This window comes from Gymnoscopelus microlampas, assembly GCF_963454915.1.
Source record: "Gymnoscopelus microlampas genome assembly, chromosome: 23".
NCBI lineage: Eukaryota > Metazoa > Chordata > Actinopteri > Myctophiformes > Myctophidae > Gymnoscopelus > Gymnoscopelus microlampas.
Window position 1 is genome coordinate 16,639,705 of NC_139960.1, and position 21,289 is coordinate 16,660,993.

At 43.1% G+C, this 21,289-nt stretch overlaps 1 protein-coding gene across 3 annotated transcripts in view; it reads right to left on the reverse strand.

Annotated features, from left to right (window-relative positions):
* The window catches only part of LOC311039460 (protein O-mannosyl-transferase TMTC2-like), a 377,431-nt gene that overhangs the window by 322,109 nt on the left and 34,033 nt on the right, over positions 1 to 21,289 (reverse strand). For 2 of the 3 annotated variants that reach the window (XR_014600170.1, XM_084049350.1), the window contains exons 2-5: positions 18,481 to 19,099; positions 3,347 to 4,193; positions 2,395 to 2,509; positions 284 to 369 (exon numbers count right to left, since the gene is read on the reverse strand). Coding sequence is in view for 2 of the 3 variants with exons in the window: in XM_084049350.1 (XP_083905476.1) it covers positions 284 to 369; positions 2,395 to 2,509; positions 3,347 to 4,193; positions 18,481 to 19,099 (1,667 nt within the window). In the remaining variant the exon portion in view is untranslated. The remainder of the gene's footprint in view (positions 1 to 283; positions 370 to 2,394; positions 2,510 to 3,346; positions 4,194 to 18,480; positions 19,100 to 21,289) is intronic. The other variant, XM_084049351.1, reaches the window with a different exon arrangement.

Below are 21,289 nucleotides of genomic sequence, written 5' to 3' on the forward strand. Positions count from 1 at the left end.
AAATCTCCATATTCAAACCTTATGTGTTTTTTCGTAAATTAATACCCTAATTGATCATACAACAACGGCATACAAAAGCAGCTTTTGCAAAAAGTAGCAGATCCGCAAGCTCTGAATGCGGCGCGAAGCGACCCGTTTCGAGCTTGTAGATCTGCTACTTTTGCTATTTTTTTATTTGAATCCTGGAAAGTATAACCGTTTTGGACATACTGTAATGAGGTTTCCACCCCGACAGAGGCAATATACTGTATGTTATTATAATAAGTCTCTTAAGTCTACTTACATGCTAGAGTTGGCCGACTCCCAATAGCCAGTTTATAATAATGCAGCGCCTCAGAATATCGTTGGCTCTCTTGAAGCAGCAAGCCCCTGGGGAACAGAGACATGCAATAGTTGACCCTTTTACTGCTGTAGAAACAAGGGGTCCAGGACCCCTAGGGGGTCCTCAGTGTTACTACAGGGGGTCCGCCAAATCTTTGTGTGATGGGGAACATTAGCCAAAAATAGCCGATCTACAACCTCACAACGCCTCGCATTTTTCCTTGACACTTAAATCTGCACTCAATCTCATGGCTCAAATACATTTATGGTCATGGCAAACCATGACATCAGTAGAGAAGAACACATCTCCAACTGACCATCTCTTGGTCAAAATCTTTTTTAATATATATTTTTTGTTTTAAGCGACTATGGGCCACATGAGCATTTTACGCTCTCAAGAGTTAAAGATATAAGTGTCCATTTGGTTACCAACTCTCCATCATTTAGCTGGGGACCACCAGAAAACTCCTCAAGGACCACTGGTGGTCCCCGGACCACTGGTTGAGAACCACTGGTTTACATTGTTATTGTTCCTATAATTGTGTTCTATAATTGAGTATAGCCTATTTTCTGAGAGTTGGTGAAGAGGGAAAAAGAGCAGACCAAGTGCAGAGCCAACAGTCAAGTTGACTAAGTATTGAGGGTTTAAAAGGTTAACTGTCTGAAACACAAAAAAAAGATAATGTGTGTCAAACAAGTCTATCTATGATTTTTTTGTATCTGCAAAACGGTTTTATACAATGTAGTGGGGGTCCCTGCTTCATCTCTCTTTCAGCTAAGGGATCCTTGGCCTGAAAAAAGTTGAAGACCCCTGCTCTAGAAACTGGATACAACTGCATTTAGTCACAGAAGAGCCACTACATTCATGATGTCTGGTGCCGTTTTACCTACTGTAAATATTAGATCCTGTTAATGTAATAAAAGAAAAACGAATTGGGGAGAGAAAATGTTTCTGTCTGTCAAGCACAGAATACATTTAAATATTCAGCAAAGAAGTTTCTCTCATCGGATGTGTCCCCCTCTTTTACCCATTAATACAACTACAGATCACATTTGTAGTTGTACTCTCTCAAGTAATCTCTCAAGGGTCAAGACAGATTCTGCTCACAGCAGAGTCTGTCAGCACCACTGTCTTAAACATGTAGTGTTGTTGTTAGTAGGAATAAACACAGAAGTACCCGGGAGGAAGTGGACTGAGAAAGGGAGGAGCCAAACCAAGTTCAAATGCAAAAAAAAAAGGATTATTTTCGTCCTTTTTTTTACCAAATGGGTTCCCAGATTGCATTTTAAGTAACATTAAAGGCAAATTTTACTTTGTCACGTTATCCTGTCAATAGAGAGTGCAGTTGTTTTCATTTGAAAACGCATCAAACCCAGAGGTCGTTTGATAAACTATAAATTATGGTTAATGGAGTTACGGAGACAAGATAATGTCGGGGGATTCAGCTGAGGAATAAAAAACAAACCTGTGGTCTCTGATGTCTGTATTCTTGATTTAATGCACCAACCATCCACCATGTTGAAACAGCATCTCTGTTTTCAACAACACTACAAACACTACAAAAATACTATAATTTGGTCTCCCTCACATTCTATCCTGCCAGCATTCTGATGGGATTCAAGACAGGATAGAACAACGTTGTTAGTGCAGCCAGAGACATGGGTCTAGTTATAAGGGTTCCTCACCTTTGACAACGTGGGTTAATGTGGGGATTAGAAGTGGCTTCAAGTTCTCCCTCAGGCACACCAATCACAATTAATCAAATCACTGGCAGGGGGAACAGATCAAGGCCACAAGGGACACAGGAAGCTATTTCTCCACCAATCACAAGTCCTGTTTCATGTCTTGTGTTGTTGACTGTTGCAAAGGGTTTTTTCCTCTCATTATGTCAGATCATGTTTGTGTTCTGCTGCCATAAAATACTTCCTGCCTGTCACTCTTTCTGACTGTGTGAAATGTGTGTGCAGTCTGTGCACGTATGCATATGCTACTACCCCCCTCTCTCTCTCTATCCCCCTCTCCCTCTCTCCCTCTCTCTCTCTCTCTCTCTCTCTGCAGAAGGATGAACTCACAGGTTGTACAGCATGTCGGCCATGTTTCTTCGGTAGTACAGAGCGTTCCTGTACGCCTGCTCGGCCTCCAACATCTTGCCCTGGTTCTTCAGAACGTTGCCCAGGTTTCCCCAAGCTGCATGGGAGAGATGTGTTATTCAAGGCTATTCAAGTTCTAGGTGGATTTAACTTTAACCCATTAAAACCGGGAAAGCATCTGTGTGTCATTTTAGATTTTAGCTATATGAATGTTTGTGTCACGACATTTAAAAGAGCCCAGTGTTGGGACGGCGCATTGGATTGGACAACGGATGTGCCGCCATCTTTATTTTAATTCAGACATCGTCGCAATTACCTCTCTGTCAGGAGACAAAGGACAAAAAACGTACGGACTGTAGCTTTATAGTGTGAATGTGAATCCAGAATGAAATACATACAGTTTATTAAATAAATAAAAAAGTATCTGCAAAAAGGTTATAGTATAGTAGCTGGTGTTTTCTTTTTTCTGGATTTATTCGGCATTTGAGCCATGGACCACCTTTTGATGAGATCTAGCCTCTCAGACCCCAATACTTTTTTTTATCGTTGGATAAGATTTTGTCAAAATAACATTCTTCTACATTCTCTAATTGTGTAGACTTCTTGTAAATTAAGTAATGCAGATGTTTAACAATAAAAGCGTACAATGAAACCAAATGGACCCGTAAGTGTTCATTTGGTTTAATTTTGCGCTCTCAAGAGTTAAAGATATAAGTGTCCACTTGGTTACCAACTCTCCATCATTTAGCTGGGGACCCCGGACCACTGGTTGAGAACCACTGGTTTACATCGTTATTGTTCCTTTAATTGTGTTCTATAATTGAGCATGGCAGTGGCTTATGGTGTTGTTAGTGTGATGCATGTGGTTTTAGAGGACAGACACAGTGCTTTCAGCCTGGATCTGTGTAAACTGTGAACAACAGTCACTACGCACCTTTAGCAGGATTCACACTGATCCCAGACCTGTAGAGGTTCTCCTCGTTGCTCCAGTCTGTGTTTCTCAGAACGGTTCTCATCCCGTTCAGCAGCACCAGTCCTGCACACACACTCAACAGGAAGACCTTACGGCCTCTCGTCCTCAGTCTGACGGACAGCGTCCTCGCCCCGACGGCCACCAGTAAACAGAAGCCCATGCTGGGGATGTAAAGGACCCTCTCTGCCACCACGAAGCCCACGTAGAAGAACAGGTTGGTGGCAGGAAGGAACGGTAAACATAGAAGACCTAAAGAAAACACCACCACGTGTCTCGTAGGGGGCAGGGACGTCTGCGGGGGGCGGTAGAGAGTTTTATCTGACCCGTTCAGGGTGGTCTTTAGAGAGCCCAGCTGCTCCGAGTTCGTGTAGTGGCTCGTGTCGGGGGCGTGGTGGTAGCCGTTCCCGTTGGCGCTCGCCTTCCCGTTAGCCAGCGAGGCTTTGCCATTGGCCTCCTTGGCTTTGGAGGCGGGGCCACGAAGACAAGACAGAGTCAGGAGGATAAATCCGCCGTAGAAGGCGACGGTGAGAAGGTTCCTCCAATCGGCCACGGTCCCGATCAGAGGCAAAGCGTCCATGGACCAATCGAAGCTGAGCTTGTCGGGACAGAGGAGGAGCCAGGCGTTGGCAGCGGGCAGGTGGAGGAAGGTCAGGGTTCGAGTCAGGAGGTGCGGCGAGTCGGCCGCAGGGTTGTCAGAGTTGGAGAAGTTGGGTGGTTTGTTGCCCATCCAGTAGAGACGAGCTGACAGGAGCATCAGTCCCCAGACAGCCAGAACACTGAGGCTTAACAACACACTGATGTTCTTCTTCTGCAAGGGGAGGGACAAGAATAAGCAGAAAATGTCAACATCTTTAGTAGTGGTGGAAAAAGTACTGCCATTTTTTTACTTGAGTAAAAGTATCAATACTGCAATGTAGAAACACTCTGTTTTATTTACTCAATTTAATTGAGTAAAAGTATAACAAAAGTACTAAAATAGAAAGTATTCATTATGCAGAAGGTCCCATTTCACAAGTTGTCATATGTCTAAGATTTATCAAAAAATAAAGATCTACAAGCACACGGCGCATCGCAACGTGTTGTGAGCTTGTAAATAAAAATAGGGCTGAAGTGATTAATGTTATGTTTTGTAATAATAATCAAACTCTACAAAGTAAAAGTTTTCAAATAATTGCAGGGGAGTAAAAAAAAAGTACAATATTCGTCTCTGAGATGTAGTGGAGTATAGAAGTAAAAGGAAATACTCCAGTAAAGTAAAAGAAAAATACCTCAAAATCATACTTACAGTAAGTACAGCATTTAAGTACATGTACTTAGTTACTTTCCACCACTGCATTTTAGTCCTGAGCATCTTGTTCAAGAAACACAGTGTTTTAGCTACAGAACACCTCTGTTTGTTTTATTTTGACAATCAATCCATTCAAACAGACTGAGGTCAGAGCTGGATCAGAACAGTGGTTTTAATATAAATATCTGCTCCCTTTGAGCTCCTGAGACAACAAGTTGAGAAAGGGAGACTTATCAGTCTTTCTGATATTGTGCGTCAGCGTGGAAATGTGGGATTTCATTTGTAATTTCAAAGATTTAAGACCTGTCATATTTAGCCCTCTGTTGTTATTCAAGAAGAGTAACTTTATGAATGAGGAAAGCAATTTGCTGGAATGTTTTTGGAAGCTGCCTGGGGCTTTGTAGCCGTGTTCCAGTACAACCGCTACAGCCAAGTGCTATGCAACTTTAAAATTAGAACGCAATCTGGCCAATAACAATATGACTGAGGCTAACAATCATATTATGTTGAGACATTAAAACTGGTGAAAGACATTTGGCTTGGACTTTCTTCACGGATATCAACGCAGTTTGATTTGCCAAGTAATATCATAACCCAAAGTCTTCCTCCCTGAATATCAGTCTGTTTCTGTTTTTGGCTACGTCTGTTGTTTAATTGCTCTGTAAAAGGGCTTTAATTAAAACTAAGCAATACTAGACCATACCCGCCGGGGGATATGAGCACCCAAAGTGCGTCATGGTCCGCTGGTTTCACGGATGGTCCGCTTGTTTACCGGATTTGGCAACACCGGCGCTTGTTGCACGCACATGATTTGGCAACCCGGGAGCCATCGAACACAAAAACGCTAATAAACAGCTGACATTTGGGGAAAGTGAAAAACGGGCTTTGGTGTTCCGTGCACATGGTAATGGTCAATGGCTTTGTGCAAATGCAGATCAATTGCTCCAGCCACTGAGGAGAACCGGGCAGAAGAGATTTTGTGGACAAACAAACAGAGAGGGACAGACAGAGCTGTATGATGTACCTAGGTGTTTATCACATTTAATTCATGTTCAATCATGTATAATGTAAAAATGTTGCGGTGCAGTACAGTTTTTGGAGGCCAGTCTATGATGTCAGTCATCTATGATGTGCAAAATATCAAAACAATACTTAGTGGTCAGCACACAATCCACAGAATGTTAATCCATTCTGTCCTGTGCCATTACATCAAATAAGTTACTGTAGACTTCTTTCAGATCAGTATAACCGCTTCACGTCTTGCCTAGGCTATGCCACAGCACTGCCCTGCAAATAACCACGTTAACCCTTGAAGACCGGGAACGCATTGGTGTCATTTTAAGATTTCTTTGGCTACTCAAAAATAGCAGATATACAAGATCATAGTGCGGCACCGAGTGCCACGCTATGAGCTTGTAGATCTGCTATTTTATTTTTATCGTGAAAATTTGTGAAGAAACCTGATATTATAGCAATATAAGTTTTTTTCAAAAAACAGTTTTAGAAGACATTTGTAGAATCCCCAGAAGCAAAGATTTTCCCCAAAAATAGCCAAAGAAGTCTAAAATGATAGCGCTCCCGGCTTAAATGGGTTAAAGAACACCCTCATGTCTTATCGCCAAAACAAAGGTATTCTAAGCAATATATAACAATACAGCGAGGGAGGCGGATCTTCAGTGGAGAAACGTTCAAAACGTTTTAGAATCAACTTCACATAAACTTATTCCAGAATTCCACTGTGACCCTGAACTCTTGAAGTGAACTTTGAAGCATGTTTTGAAAAGAATGAGGGGGTTTCCCCTGTCAGTCTAATAGTCAGGTTCACCGCGATTTGTGACCGCAAATCAGCTTAAGACTCATTGTGTTTGTATGCTGTTTAATTCTGCAGAATTATCATCATTATAGGCCTCTTTACGTCTTCTGTCATGCAACACTTTCTCTACTGAACAGTCACACAACACAAGGAACACAGTGACAATTTATCTATCTATCCATCTTTTTTTTCGTATTTTTTTTTATCCCACGATTGTGTAACCCTTTATCACCCGGTGCCAATTTTCTAAGTTGTCCTGGGCGCTACACTCCCCCCACCAGCCTAGGGAGCCCAGGGCCGAGCTCATGCCTCCTTCAATGCATGAGAGCCAACTGACCTTCTTGTCACCTGACAGGGGGGAGTTTCCCCGGTAGGACGTAGCGCGTGGAAGGAACACGTTATTCCAACCGTGGCGGCTGTCATGGGGGAGGTGGTATAGCGACCAGGATTACTACATGTTTTCTAAATTAGAACAAATCAGAACATGGTTGCCTATGGGCTGTAGCTACATGATCAATCACTGAGCCAATACATCTATTCCTTCTGTTGCAGAAAGTAGCAGATCTACAAGCTCAAAACGCGTCGCTTGTAGATCTGTTACTTTTGATGCTTTGATGTGACGCTGTAGTATGATCAAGTAGGGCGTTCATTTAAGAAAAAAACACAAAAAGTTAGAATAAGGAGATAAGAGGTTCTGCCCGACAGTGACGGTATGTAAGCAAGACTATATTTTGAGTTATAGTGGATAGAACACAGCAGTGTTCTGTGGTTAACAACATCCTTGACCTGTTGACCTTAGCCCTCCTAATGCAGGACAGGAGGGATCAAACTTGCCGTGCCAAGGACCCCCAAAATGATCTGTATTTGGCTGTGGACCCCCCATCTGAACATGTTTTGTTGCCAAGGACTATGTGTGTAGCTACATTTTTTTTTTAAATACACCGGTGGTAACGTGCTAATAACTATCAGATCAGTGATATTCCGGTGCTAACAGCGAACCCATGAGGGTGACCTTTCTCTCAGAATGTATCTATCATAATAACTAGAAGAAGAGCGCTGACACCAAGTCCAGATGTTCTAAATGCTTGTGAGGTGATAAGAGAGTTGTCTCCCACTTTCCGTCCGCTCGCCAGGTCAACATGAACTCCATCTGAACTGTGTGTGTGTGTTGCGCACGTGTGTCGTGTGTGTGTGAGTGTATACCATAGAAGTACGCAGTGGTGTAAAGTAACTAAGTACATTTACTCAAGTACTGTACAATGTTGAGGTACTTTTAGTTTACTGAAGTATTTTCAATTGTCTATACTTTAAATTCTACTCCACCACATCTCGGATACAAATATTATACTTTTACTCCACTACAATTATTTGAAAACTTTAGCAGATCTACAAGCTCACAACGCGTCGCCAGTGGCGGAGCGTCCGGGGAGGCAAGGGAGGCGGCCGCCTCCCGGCCCGCGACCCTGGAGGGCCCGGCCGCCTTGTAGATCTGCTATTTTCAAACATTCCCGGACAATTCCGGACTTTTACTTTTACGTAAAACATTAGATTACTTTTTCCACCACTGGAAGTACGTGTGTGTCTGCATGTGTGCAAAGATTCTCTTAATACGTGAACAGTAATTGTTAAATAATCACACTCATAACCTCCATTATATCTACAGTATAACTTTGTTTTAATCCCCCATTGAGGGGCAATTACTCATTAACATATGATTTTCTCTAAACGTATTGAACTCACTCAAAGTACCATAAACAGATAAATCATACTTAGAAAACTGTATTGGGCCGACCGCCTTCGTATTTGTACTCTCATTGGCAAACACGTGAGAACGCCATTTTTGGCACGAGGGCGTCCAAATGAAGTTTGAAAACAGATTTACTGTGTGTTCAAGTAAACTAATGTGTGTGTCCTCCTATAGCGCAGGATCAAAGGGGTATCAGGGTTCAACCCTCTCAGGGTTGAAATAAGAGGGTTAGGATTGACCGACCTGACCCTGGCCTGAACAAATCCTTCACACACACCATGTTCGGCTAATGTGTGACTGTGTACTGCTGGAGCAGGAGTACACAGTCACATGGAGCACAAGGTGGTGGTGGGGATGTAAGAGCAACATGGCTGTTGTGTGAATATGGTCAATAGGAGACGGCCGGACGGACAGACAGACAGACAGACAGACAGACAGACAGACAGACAAGACAGACAGGGTAGAGGACGGATTACAGCAACTTGCAATGGGCCTGGTCTTCAAGATACTCGAGGGACTATTTGTCTGTCATTAAATGTTTCGATGAATTCAGTACAAAGGACCCCAATGGAAACAAGCCATAGGCTTTCTTGGGTTTAAAATCCTCTTAGCAGACCTTGTATTGAACTGTACTTTCCTGTGCTTTTTTTTAGCAAACTGTTAATAAAGTATTCAATCAATCAATCAAACCAGTGCCCATGTACCTGTCTGAGTACTTCAAAAAAGTGAGTGATGCCCACGGGCACAACACCAGAGGGAACTCCACTGATCTCATTCCCCCCAGATTCGGCACACACAGGGGCAGACTGGCCATTTGGCATACCGGGCCCGCTGGGCCGCTGGGCCAGTGGACCGGTGGGCCACCCAAAATGCTTCTTAGCAGTGGCGTAATTTACATAGGGTTGCTGGGTTAAAACAGTGACAAAACGGTCCGGGGGGTGGTGGCCGGTTGGGACCAAAATGCCAGGGCTGAATTTTGGTCCCAGTCCGCCCCTGGGCACACAATAAACATGGGGATGAATTAATTCTACTATTATGCCACCAAAATGTGGAATGCACTTCCAACAGCCATCAAAAGGTGCGACTCGCTATCTTCCTTCAAAACCATCATAAAAGAGCACCTGTCTGCAATTTGCAACTGGACCTAGACAAGTCTTCTAGCTGCCAAAAGAAATGACCCCCCACTGTTTGTCTGTAAATACACTTTTACTGCTCCTAGTATTGATGATCTGTTGTAGTATTGTATGTCTATATATGTCTTAATGAATTGAATACACAGGACCACAATGGAAACAAGTCCTCCTTTTTCTGTATCCTTTTAGCATTATTGTATAGCTGTACCTAACCAACCAAACACAGCATAGGCGCAGAAAAGAGCAGAGACATGGAGAACTCTGCAACGGCGTTGAGGAAGTGAGATAAGAAAGACTATAGGTTATTGATTAGGATGCTGAAAGGTGCTGCGCCACAAGGATGAGTGAGTGTGTCCTTACTGATGGATGAGACTGCACTCCTCCTACTCAAAAGAGGTACACTGTCCCGAAAAAATCCAATGTTGCCCAGGCCAGCAGAAGAACCAATTCCAGCAGGAAAATCACTCATTTCACCCCTCACTAGCTGTCTACTGTGTAACTCCTTCCTTAATTGACTTCCCAATCAATCGCAGACACAATCAATCACGGCGGTCTCATGATGCGTGATCAGTCAGCCCTGTTTTGTGGCAGAATTGGAGGATGAACCAATGATGTTCGTGCGACCAGGATTCACATCAATTTAAGACAGTGGTTCTCAACAGGGGGTCCGGGACCCCTACGGGGGGTCCTCAGAGTTACTACAGGGGGGACAGGCAAATCTTTGTGTGATATTAGGAACCTGTATTGACATTAACCACTTGAACCCTATAGCATCCCTATTCTGAGGAGAAAAATAGCAGATCTACAAGCTCACAACGCCTCACGAAGGGTCAAGTTCACTAAGTATTGATGGTTTAAGTGGTTAAATGTCTGAAAATACACATTAACATGAATCCTACAGTACATACACTGATGACAGTGCTGTCAAACAAGTCTATGAAGCTACCTATGAAATCGATGGAAAAGTTGAATCTGCAACACAAAAAATAACAAGATGTAGTGGTGGGGGTCTCTGCTTCATCTCTATCTCAGCTAAGTGGTCATCGCTTTCAATTTGTTTTCTGTATGTTCTATTAATGGTTCCACCCTTCATCCTCCGTGTTCCCGGCCCCTCCGTGATCCTATTGGTTGGGCTTTAAACAGCCATAACTTCAGTTCCCCGCATGCATAAATGCTTCAAACTTGGTGGTTGGTCCCACAGACTTCCAATTTCATCAACCACCTCCTGACCACTCCTTCCTACTTCCGGTTTGTCGGATTGCCTACAAACGTAACCCACACACGCTCTGAGGGGTGTGGAGTTCAATGATGCAACCCGGAAGTGGATCTGTCCACTTCCGGTTTTACCAGGAAGTGGTCATAGACCCCTACCTCCCGAACACAAGGTCGCACAGGTACGTCAGTGCATCGCTGCTCTGCAGCAGTGTTATAGCAGTGTTGAACACTTCAAATGGCCATACTTTGGTGACCATTGCTCTTATCTGCGCAACATACAGTAGGACCCATAAGCCAATAAGCCATAATGTACAGTGTACTGTATGTACCAACAAGGACTGGGCTTGAAAACTAACTGATATGTCACAATGCAACCAACAGCCAGTTGCTTACATTATACTTCATGTTACTATGGACAGATCAGTTCTCCGTTTATCGGTCGAGTTGCCAAACTTCTCTACTTTCTCATTTGATCTCTAGACTTAAACTTCTCTATGTAATGTTTTTTCTTCTCATAAGACCTAACAGTACTCAGCCATAATCCCTCGCTGGCTGTCAAAGCTTACATCCTGCTCGCTTCAAGTGTTTGAAGCTGAAAACCATCTCTCCATACTGTACTGCACCGCAAGTCACACCCTGTGTGAGATTATTGATGTTAATGCACCCTCATTTTCTATGCCCGTCACCAATACGTTACTTTCTTTGGCTTATTCAGTGGGTTCTTGATGTTGTACTGGGGAAAAAAAAAAAAAAAAAAAAAAAAAAAATATATATATATATATATATATATATATATATATATATATATATATATATATATATATATATATATATATATATATATATATATATATATATATATATATATATAGAGTGTGTTTTGTTGTTGCAGTAAGTATGTCATTTTCCTCTCTCTGAGCTTCAAAGTAACATGGTAAGCTCTACAGCTTTCGTCTCCAACCAGTGTCATCATCGTTTCATTAGTCATACCACTGTGTCGTCTGGTTTAGTGTCATAACATAGTGTTTAAAACTAGCAGAAACATTAGGATTAGAGTCACTTTGTACCTTCACTGTTTAAACCTACCACAGACTGACACAACCCAGCAGGCTTTAGAACGATCCTGCAGCCTTCCTTTGTTAAACAGGTGTCCAGTTTTACACTGACTATAACCGCTGTTGCCAGATTTTGTGACGGAAATAAGCAACAAGGTGTATGAAAACAAGCCCTACAGAAGCAACTATTAGGCCACATGAGCACTTTAAACATAATTGATCCTGTCTGTAAAAGTGTTAGGATCCCCTTCTTGTTAGGATAGCTGCTACCTTTTGAATGATTTAGTTATTGTGGTTGATTACATCAGATCAGTGGTTCTCAAACTGTGGGTCGGGACCCCCAGGGGGTCCCCAAATTATTGTGGGGGTCCCCAGATGATCTGCTTAATGTGTAACACTGTTTTCTCACTCAACAGTAAACAAACCAACATACAGTATAAGTGTATATAGGGTATCTGCACATCTCTAACGTGACAATTTAAGGACTTTTCCTTTTTCATAACTCTAAAATGATTTTGATTTGGTCAAAATAATAAGACCGTTACTGTGTCAAAAAAGGCCTGAAAAGTTTGAGAATCTGTGGATTGCATTATCTGTGTTTATTGTTGTTTCAAATGGCATTATTGAACCATGCAGAGGGCACTGAATCTCACACTGAGGAGATTCCAAATCAATTAACTTTAAAACATTTTCGCACAATACAGTGTGATAGAGACAAGGTCCCATTTGATGCATCACTGTTGACATGCCAAGATGTGATGAGGTACACAGTGAAGAACGAGGAACTGGCTCCTCTCTCAGACCCTAATGTGTTCTGCATTGCGCTGACTTGGCACATTGGTCCTCGCTCATCAAGACGAGCACTATGCCAGGCATTGAAAGTGCTGACATTGATGAAGTGACCTAATTATACCCAACACCACTCTACATGAAAGGCCTGCTACTGCTGTGCACAGAGAGACCTGCGATGAGATGGGTCACAGGTTCAAATCTCACACCCCTCCCTCCACACATCCCAGAGGACAGATGATCAAACTAAGGGACCCAGGGCTGCTCAAGCCGACATTTTAAAGTGCTTCCTGTCTGGCATCAGCAGCGTAATAATGAAATAACATCAGTGTCTCGGAGGGAGAATTAATTAAATGCAAGTCTTCCCTGACGATCTTAAACACTTAAATAGATGTGATGAATTAGGTCTGTCTGCCATCTGTTCAACCACCCTTTTCTATATGCGTATTTAGGGGCAGTGGTGGAAAAAGCACTCTATTTTTTTTTTACTTAAAAGGTAGGGTAAGTGATAGAGCGTACTCAGCGTAGGGTGTAGGCTGAGCTGGAGAGACATGGGAGACTCCTTTTACTGAACAAACACTAATAGCAATGAGTACTATCAGAATATAGAGCTATTTAACACTTATTTTAACCAAAGCAAATCATTTACCCTACCTTTAAGTAATCAATACTGCAATGCAGAAAGTCCGGAATTCAAAATGTACTTGAGTAAAAGTACAAAAGTATTGGTATCAAAATGTACTTAAAGTACCAAAAGTAGAAAGTACTCATTATGCAGAATTCAAGTTTCAAGTTTTCAAATGGTTAAAAAATATTTTGAAAATAGCAGATTTACAAGCTCACAATGCGTCGCATCGTGACGCATTGTGAGCTTGTAAATCGGCATTACTATGTATAGCTGAATCGTTCACAGACTTGTTTTTTGTCAGTGGTGACAGGCTGGTTGGGGGGACAGATGGTTATGATGGTGGCATCATCACCCTCACTTTGCACTGGGTTCTTCTTCCTGATAGTAGAATGCAATGCAAATCTCCCCCTCGCCTCTCAATGTCCTGCTCTCTCTCTGTCCTACCTTGTCCCATTTGCCATCTCATTTCAGTCCGATTAGGGAGCTAATAGGATGAGAAATGGAGTGTGAGTCCAACCACATCTGTCTCCCCACTCCAGTATGGGAGCTGAAGCTGATTTGCATTTCGTCATTGTTTACGGCTGCAGTCAGATTGTGTGATTATGTGGAGCAGTGTTGCCATGTCTGCTTATTATAAGCAACTTTGGGCTTGTTTTTCCTCTAATGTCGCTTGTATGAATGAATGATTATGAATTAATCATTTTATTTTCGTGTATGGCTGCCTCAAAACAGTCCATCCCTTATGGAATTATCCAGACACATTTTAAAGATCACAGTATTTTCAGTGCCATAGCATGCTGACACTCAGCCTGAATTTTCATTTTTTTTTGTTTCTAAAGTGTAGTTGCTCCTTTGGGCATGCTTCCTAAATGTTGTTTAAACCAGTGGTTCTCAAACATTTTCATGTCAAGGACCCCCAAATTAATGTATTTGTCTGCGGACCCCATCTAAAACGATTTTGTGCCAGGGATCCACATAAAAGATTGGTGTTGTTAAAATGTTTTCGAAACATTCAACATCTTTACATTTCTTTCAATATTATTTAAAGAAATAACAAGTGAGCTCACAACACGTCGTGTTGTGATCTTGTAGATCGGCTATCTTCAAATAGCTGATGTAAAAGGGCTCAAGCGGTAAAACCGGTCGTTTCTTTTAGACTTGTTTTCATAGACCCGGTCGCTTGGTCCTCTCGCAAAATCTGGCAACACTGATGTGGAGAATTGCCCCCCCCCCCCCCCCCCCCCCCCCCCGCTCCCCTACCTCACTGTTCAAAGAATGACACAGGTGAAGGTTTATTTAAATGGGAAATACATTGTGCGGTGAAATAGTGCAGTACTCTTCTTCAATGTAATTGCTTATCAATTCAATGCTTATTGTAGTAGCTCTATAGACACACCTTTTTAGCATTGCTTTTACCTAGGTTTGTGCACTACTCTAGTTTTTTTTCTTCATTTTTTTCTATTTGACTATTTCTCAATGTTTCTATTTTTTCAAGCATTTTTTTTCTTTACTTGTTTTTCTCACATGCTTTATTTTATTTGTTGTCATCCTCCTGTTTTTTAATCTTTATTTTAAACCTATTCTGTGAAGCACATCGAACTGCACTTGATGCATGAAACGGGCTATACAATAAACTTTGATTGATTGATATATACTTTGTTAGACTGTGTCGCCTTCCTGAAAATAACAGATATATGGTTTTATTTTGGTATAAAATCTGTTATTTTTGGCGAGCGACACTGTCACATGATAAAGTACTGTATAGAGTGGGCTCATGTCCCGGCTAGACCAGAGGTGTTCCTCAGACACAGTGGGTGATAAAAGCAGGGTACAGCAGATAAAGGTGGGAAGTGAGGGCATTATCTCCGTCACCCTCTGTGTTCTCATGCGTAGCACGATGTCTGGCTCCTTATCTAGGCAGCGATAGCCCTGTGACTGACTGGGCACAGCATAAGCTCTCTGCACCGATGACAGTGACCAGGAGGGCACTGCCAAGGTGATAGACACACCAGATGTGTCTACATAGCTGCCTGCTGCCATGTGTAACAATTGCATCATTGAGCGTAATAGTATTCAATATTTGACCAATAACATAGTATTGGATATTTGACCAGTAACATAACATAGAATTGGATATTTGACCAGTAACATAACATAGTCTAGTGGATATGTTACCAGTAACATAGCCTAGTATTGAATGTTGGACCAGTAGCACATTGGTTCTCAAAGTGGGGTCCGGGGACCCCCAGGGGTACTTGAGGGTGTTCCAGGGGCTACCCAGCAAAATGTGTAAATATAGCATCAGAATAATTATGCCTTTTATACTTTGGCTATTCAAAAATAGCAGATATACAAGCTCATAGCGCGGCACCGAGTGCCGCTCTATGAGCTTGTAGATCTGCTATTTTTGAAAAATCGTGAAAATGTGTGCAAATCTTTGAATATATATATTTTTAAAGCAAACATTTGTAACTCAAATCTTTGCTTCTGGGGGGTCCCTGGAACATAATATTTTTAGATGGGGGTCCGCGGCCAAATATATATCATTTTGGGGGTCCTTGACATGAAAAAGTTTGAGAACCACTGCAGTAGCATAGTATTGAATATTGGACCAGTAACATAGTATTGGGATATTGGAACAGTAGTTTTGCACAAAACCTATTCCTAAATTGTAGTGTACAATGTATGGTTTATGTTTTTTTTTCCCCTTCCTCCTACTGTGTTTCTTACTTGTGTTTCCCTGTATGAGACAGACTCATTCCTTCACTGTGTCAGTAGAGAGCCTAATGGATGCCTTGTCATTGCAGCTAATTAAAAAAACAGGTGTTGTGTGCATTTGCTAAACTCTGGCCACATATGGCAGACAGAAAAACACCAGTCTCTCTCTCTCTCTCTCTCTCTCTCTCTCTCTCTCTCTCTCTCTCTCTCTCTCTCTCTCTCTCTCTCTCTCTCTCTCTCTCTCTCTCTCTCTCTCTCTCTCTCTCTCTCTCTCTCTCTCTCTCTCTCTCTCTCTCTCTCTCTCTCTCTCTCTCTCTCTCTCTCTCTCTCTCTCTCTCTCTCATATATATATCCCTCTGGGTCTCTCATAGCAGATCTGGGTTATTGTTGCCAGAGACGACAGACTACTGCTAAAGCAGCCCCCCCAGGGGTCCAGCAAAGATAGACGTGCAATTAACACACACACGCACGCACACGCACACGCACACACACACACACACACACACACACACACACACACACAGACATAATTACAAACACATCTCAGTGAGTCTCTCTCTCCTAGGTAAAACAAAAAACAACACTTTTTGAGGATTGAACATTTTCGCAAAACGTAGGTAGACTAAGCCAATAGCCTGAATTTAATGTTAAGACACTTATATTTTAAGGAGAGTGGTTAAACACACATCGCATTAAAGCACTTGAAAAAGGAGTTCATAATTATGTATCTACTGATGATACTGTAGCGTTGTGCAGTAATACAAACAAATGGGTATAGAATGGTACGATGCATCTCAATGCGTTATCTAATCGTTAACAGGTGAATAGTAATCGAATTGTGAGGCCAGTGAAGATTCACACCTCTATGCACACATCCCAGGGACAGCCTTGTCCTTTAAACATTAAACCCAAGGGGACATTTTATTATCCTAGTTAAACGTTGTTTCACAAGGGCTGGTTGGTTGGCTAGAAGAAGGCGCAGGATTTTATAATCCAATGCAGAGTCCCCGTGTGAACAGGCTTTCCAATCAAACACTGAACAGCAGTGTCACATGGGACAGCGAGTTCTTGTTGTTCTCCATCCAAACCCTGACAGTTTGGATGGAGAATGGCACACTGGCATCTGAACACAGTAGAGAAGCCATAATATAATAGTCCACACTCCTTTGTGGTATATTTGCATATACAGTGAAATGAGGTATCTGCATTTAACCCTGGGTTGGGCTCTCTAACCATTCAGCTATGGCACGCGTGTATGTGTGCGCGCGTGCGTGCGTGCGTGCGTGCGTGCGCGCGTGCGCGTGCACGTGCACGTATGTGTTGACAGAGGACACCATGTCTGGATAATAACCGGATAATGTCTGGATACTATCTGTCTTAGTTTTCCCAAATTATATAAGGATGTGAGCCAGTGTTTTTCTGCACATACCCTCCCTTCCTCGCCATGACATAAAATAATCGCCCACATGCCCCTAACATAACTCTTTTCTATCCACCCTCTCTCTTCATCGCACGCACGCACGCACGCACGCACGCTCGGCCGAGAGCCTAATCTGGATTTACTTGTGTTTATGTGTATTTATTTCAGTTAGTGGGGAATGCAGTAGCAACTGGATCCCTGCCCACTTTGTATATAAACAGATTTTCTCCCAACTTACAGAATGATAAATGAGAACACTGTAGTTTTCTGCTCCCCTTATCCCCCCAACCAATGCAATGTGCAAAGGCAAACAGTTCTCCAAATCATGTTCCTAATGAAAAGCAAACAATATGCAGCAACACACAGAAACATCCGCATAAACACAAGCCATGTAAATGCTCACACGTGCACAATGTATATCACCCACATACAGGAACCATTAACAGCTGGCTGAGGTTTCCCTCGGAGAGCAGGAAGGTATAATTGGATACACACGACTTCCCCTGCAGCGTGCGGTCAGACCTGGGTGTGATTTGAGATTCTGATCGAAATTTTAATTCTCATGTTTAACAAGGTCACAAGAAAAGCCTTTCATCTTCTCAGACCTTTTTTTGCATTCAAAGATATGCTAATACATGCTTTTATTACTGTAAGTCCCTTTTTACTGGATAACTAGACTATTTCTATTCATTTCTATTAATGTAATTTCTATTAAGGAAATTACACGTAATTCATTGCTGCAGCAAGAATGTTAACTAACACTAAGATAAGAGATAATATTACTCCATGTTCTGGTGACATTGCACTGGCTACCCAAACCTTTTAGAGTTGTAAAGTAATAACATATATCACAGACCCCATTACATTTTATGTTCCAGAAGACTTTGGGCTATATAGCTCCACCTTCCTCTTAGATGTTCAAAAAACACTGTTTCTATGGCTCTGTGTTGTGGAACACCCTATCACTTGAACGGCGAGCTCTCATGGTGTTTTTACAAAGAAGTCAAGTCTTTTTTTATCTGGTATTTAATTAAACCCATTGTATGTCCATGACTCTTATGTTGTTGTTGTTTGTTTTGTTTTTCTTTGTATTTCATTTCACTGTAATCTTTCTATTGTTTTTACATGAAACCATATTGCTTCTTTGTTTTTTACTTTGAAATAATTCATTCATTTGTCTAAAGATAAGCAATTTTTATGTGAAGCACTTTGGGCTGCACTTTCTGTATGAAAGCTGCTATAAAAAAGTAAAGTTATTATTGTACTTATGTATTATTATTATAATGTACCTTCCCCAGCAGAACGGCGATGGTCTGGTGAAAACAGAGCCTCTGGAAGATGAAGAGGTCGTACGCGGCCGAGACGGCCAGAACCGTGACCCCCTGCTCCTTCCACAGCATACTGGCCGCCGCACACCACAGGCTGCCCAGCATCCAGGCCCAGCACCGGCCCACCAACCCGCCGCCACAGCGTCTGGCGTCGTGGAAGGCCCCTCGGGGGTCCCTGCGGAGTCCACAGTGTCTGGCGTAGCAGAAGAGAGACAGCAGGAAGAACAGAGCGGCCCCGACGTCGGCCCTGCCCACCACGCCGGCCACGGCCTCGGTGTGCACCGGGTGCGACGCAAAGACGAGGCCCGCCAGCAGGTTCCACGGCGCTCCGCCCAGCAGGGGGCGAGAGAAGGCGGTGAAGAGGGCGGTGACGGAGGCGTGGAGCCCCACGTTGACCAGGTGGTAGCCCCGCGGCCGCAGGCCGTGCAGGGCGTGGTTGAGGCGGAAGGAGAGCGTGCAGAGAGGTCTGAAGGACTTGTGGCTGCCGCTGTGGGTGAGCAGGGTGCCCCAGAAGTCATCGTACAGGATGCTGGACCACGGAGTCTCAGGGAGAAGGTCCTGGTTGGTCTTGATGGCTCGGCTGGAACAAAGACACACAAAGAAAACAACTGTGAACATCTTGTGATGGGATGGGATCAAACCAGGCAGCCATGACACCACATCACTGTGTATTGTGTGGTGGAACACATGAGAGAAGAAGTGAAAACCAGCTTGTCTACCTAAAGAAAACAAGTGCATCTGTGTCTGTTTGTGTCCTGTTTGTGTGTGTGTGTGTGTGTGTGTGTGTGTGTGTGTGTGTGTGTGTGTGTGTGTGTGTGTGTGTGTGTGTGTGTGTGTGTGTGTGTGTGTGTGTGTGTGTGTGTGTGTGTGTGTGTGTGTGTGTGTGGGGGTGTGTGTGTGTGTATATATAAATACAAAATTAAAAATAAAAAAAATAAATGGCCAATTAGAGGCACACACGAAACGAAATGTAGCAAATTAGACACATACTCTTAGACACATTGTCCTTCCATCACACAGCAACACAAGCCTGTGGTTGCGTGTGCGTGTGCGCGCGCGTGTGTGTGTGTATGATCACAGTGGTAAACCTCTGGACTCAGGGTTTGTTTGAAAAGTTCCGTTTAGCTTCTGTAACTCCAGTTAACACCATTGTGTTTAAGAAGGGAGAACTTTGACTATGGGCCAGCGCCGGGCTTTCTTTCTCTACACTTTGGAACTCCCTTTGGAGAGAGAGAGAGAGAGAGAGAGAGAGTTGGTGTTGGTCTAGCCAACACCAACTCTGGACTCCTAAATTGCTGCCCTCCACACTCTCCTATCTAGCATCGGGGTCTTGAGCTCTACATTGTTGTTAGCTAAGCTGTCGCGCCGCAGTGCATCTACGTAGGTAGATGCAAGATAAACTAGAAAAAGTGCTCCTCGGAGCACAAGTCTCCGCCAGGTCAGGTAGGTTATTATGGCCTCCTGGTGGCGCTATAATAGGCCAATGTGAAAAGGATGCCATTTATTCCTAGGCCTTGCACGGCAATCGGACACTGCATGCCTGATTTGAGGCATTTTGTTCTAAAAATGTGTTTTGCTAAATTTGACCTGCTGGTGGCGCTATAACAGGCCAATGTTAAAAGGGTGGCATTAGTTCCTCAACATAGTGTGAATGTGCGTTCAAAGTTTCACCGTAATCAGACGCTGCATTCATCACTTGCGGCATTTTGTTCAAAACGGGCCACTCCTGTAAACATTACATGTCAATGTTAGCCAATCAGGATGGCATATGAAAAATCAAACAGATCCGTCTTGATCACATGACTATACAGATCATGTGTACCGATTTGCGTGAAATTTGGATCAAATATGAAGGCTTAATATCAAAAAATGTGTTTTACACAAGTCTGCCTCCTGGTGGCGCTATAAAAGGCAAATGTGAAAAATGCAGGGCAAAGGTTTGTCCTTCGCCTCTAGAGAGTGTGCATACAAAGTTTTACACTGATCGGTGCAGTTATAGGTAAAAACACGAATCGGCCTGTTACAGCGCCACCATGAGGCTGATTTGAACATTTTCAAAAAAAAAATTCACGGAAATTGCATGCTGTGTTCATGATTTGAGGCATTTTGTTCGAAACAGAGTACTCCTGCAAACTTTGAAAGACAATTTTTGCCAATCAGGATGGAATATGAAAAATCTGAAATGAGCCGTTTCTTTTAATGACTATAGAGATACTGTGTACCGATTTGGGGGATTTTTGGCCAAAATTTGTAGGAGTACTGTTCAAAACTGTGTTTTGCACAAATCGGCCTCCTGGTGGCGCTATAAAAGGCCCATGTGAAAAATTTGGAGCAGAGGTTCGGCTTTGGCATCCAGGGACTGTGTGTGCACAGTTTCGCTGCGATCAAGCCAACGGTGCCAGAGATTAGCTGTACACAGACAAGACAGAATGACACACACACACACACACACACACACACGGACGGACGGACGGACAGGGGGTAAAACATACTCTCTCGCCATGCCTTTCAGCCTGGCGGAGACAATTAGTCCACAGACAAAGACCTGTCTTAGTCAGAAAAGGCTGACAGTGTAACGCATTATTCCACATATCAATCCTTCACCCTGCCGCCTTAAATCAGTGACCAGTAGGTCAGTGACCGGGTCGTCGCGTGAGCTGGACTGAACTCTTAGCATTTCCCAGGATTGTTCTGTGGCTGCATGGGAAAAGCCATCGTGTGTCTGTCAGGCTATAGACGCCCCCCCCCCCCCCCCCCCCCCATGTCCCAT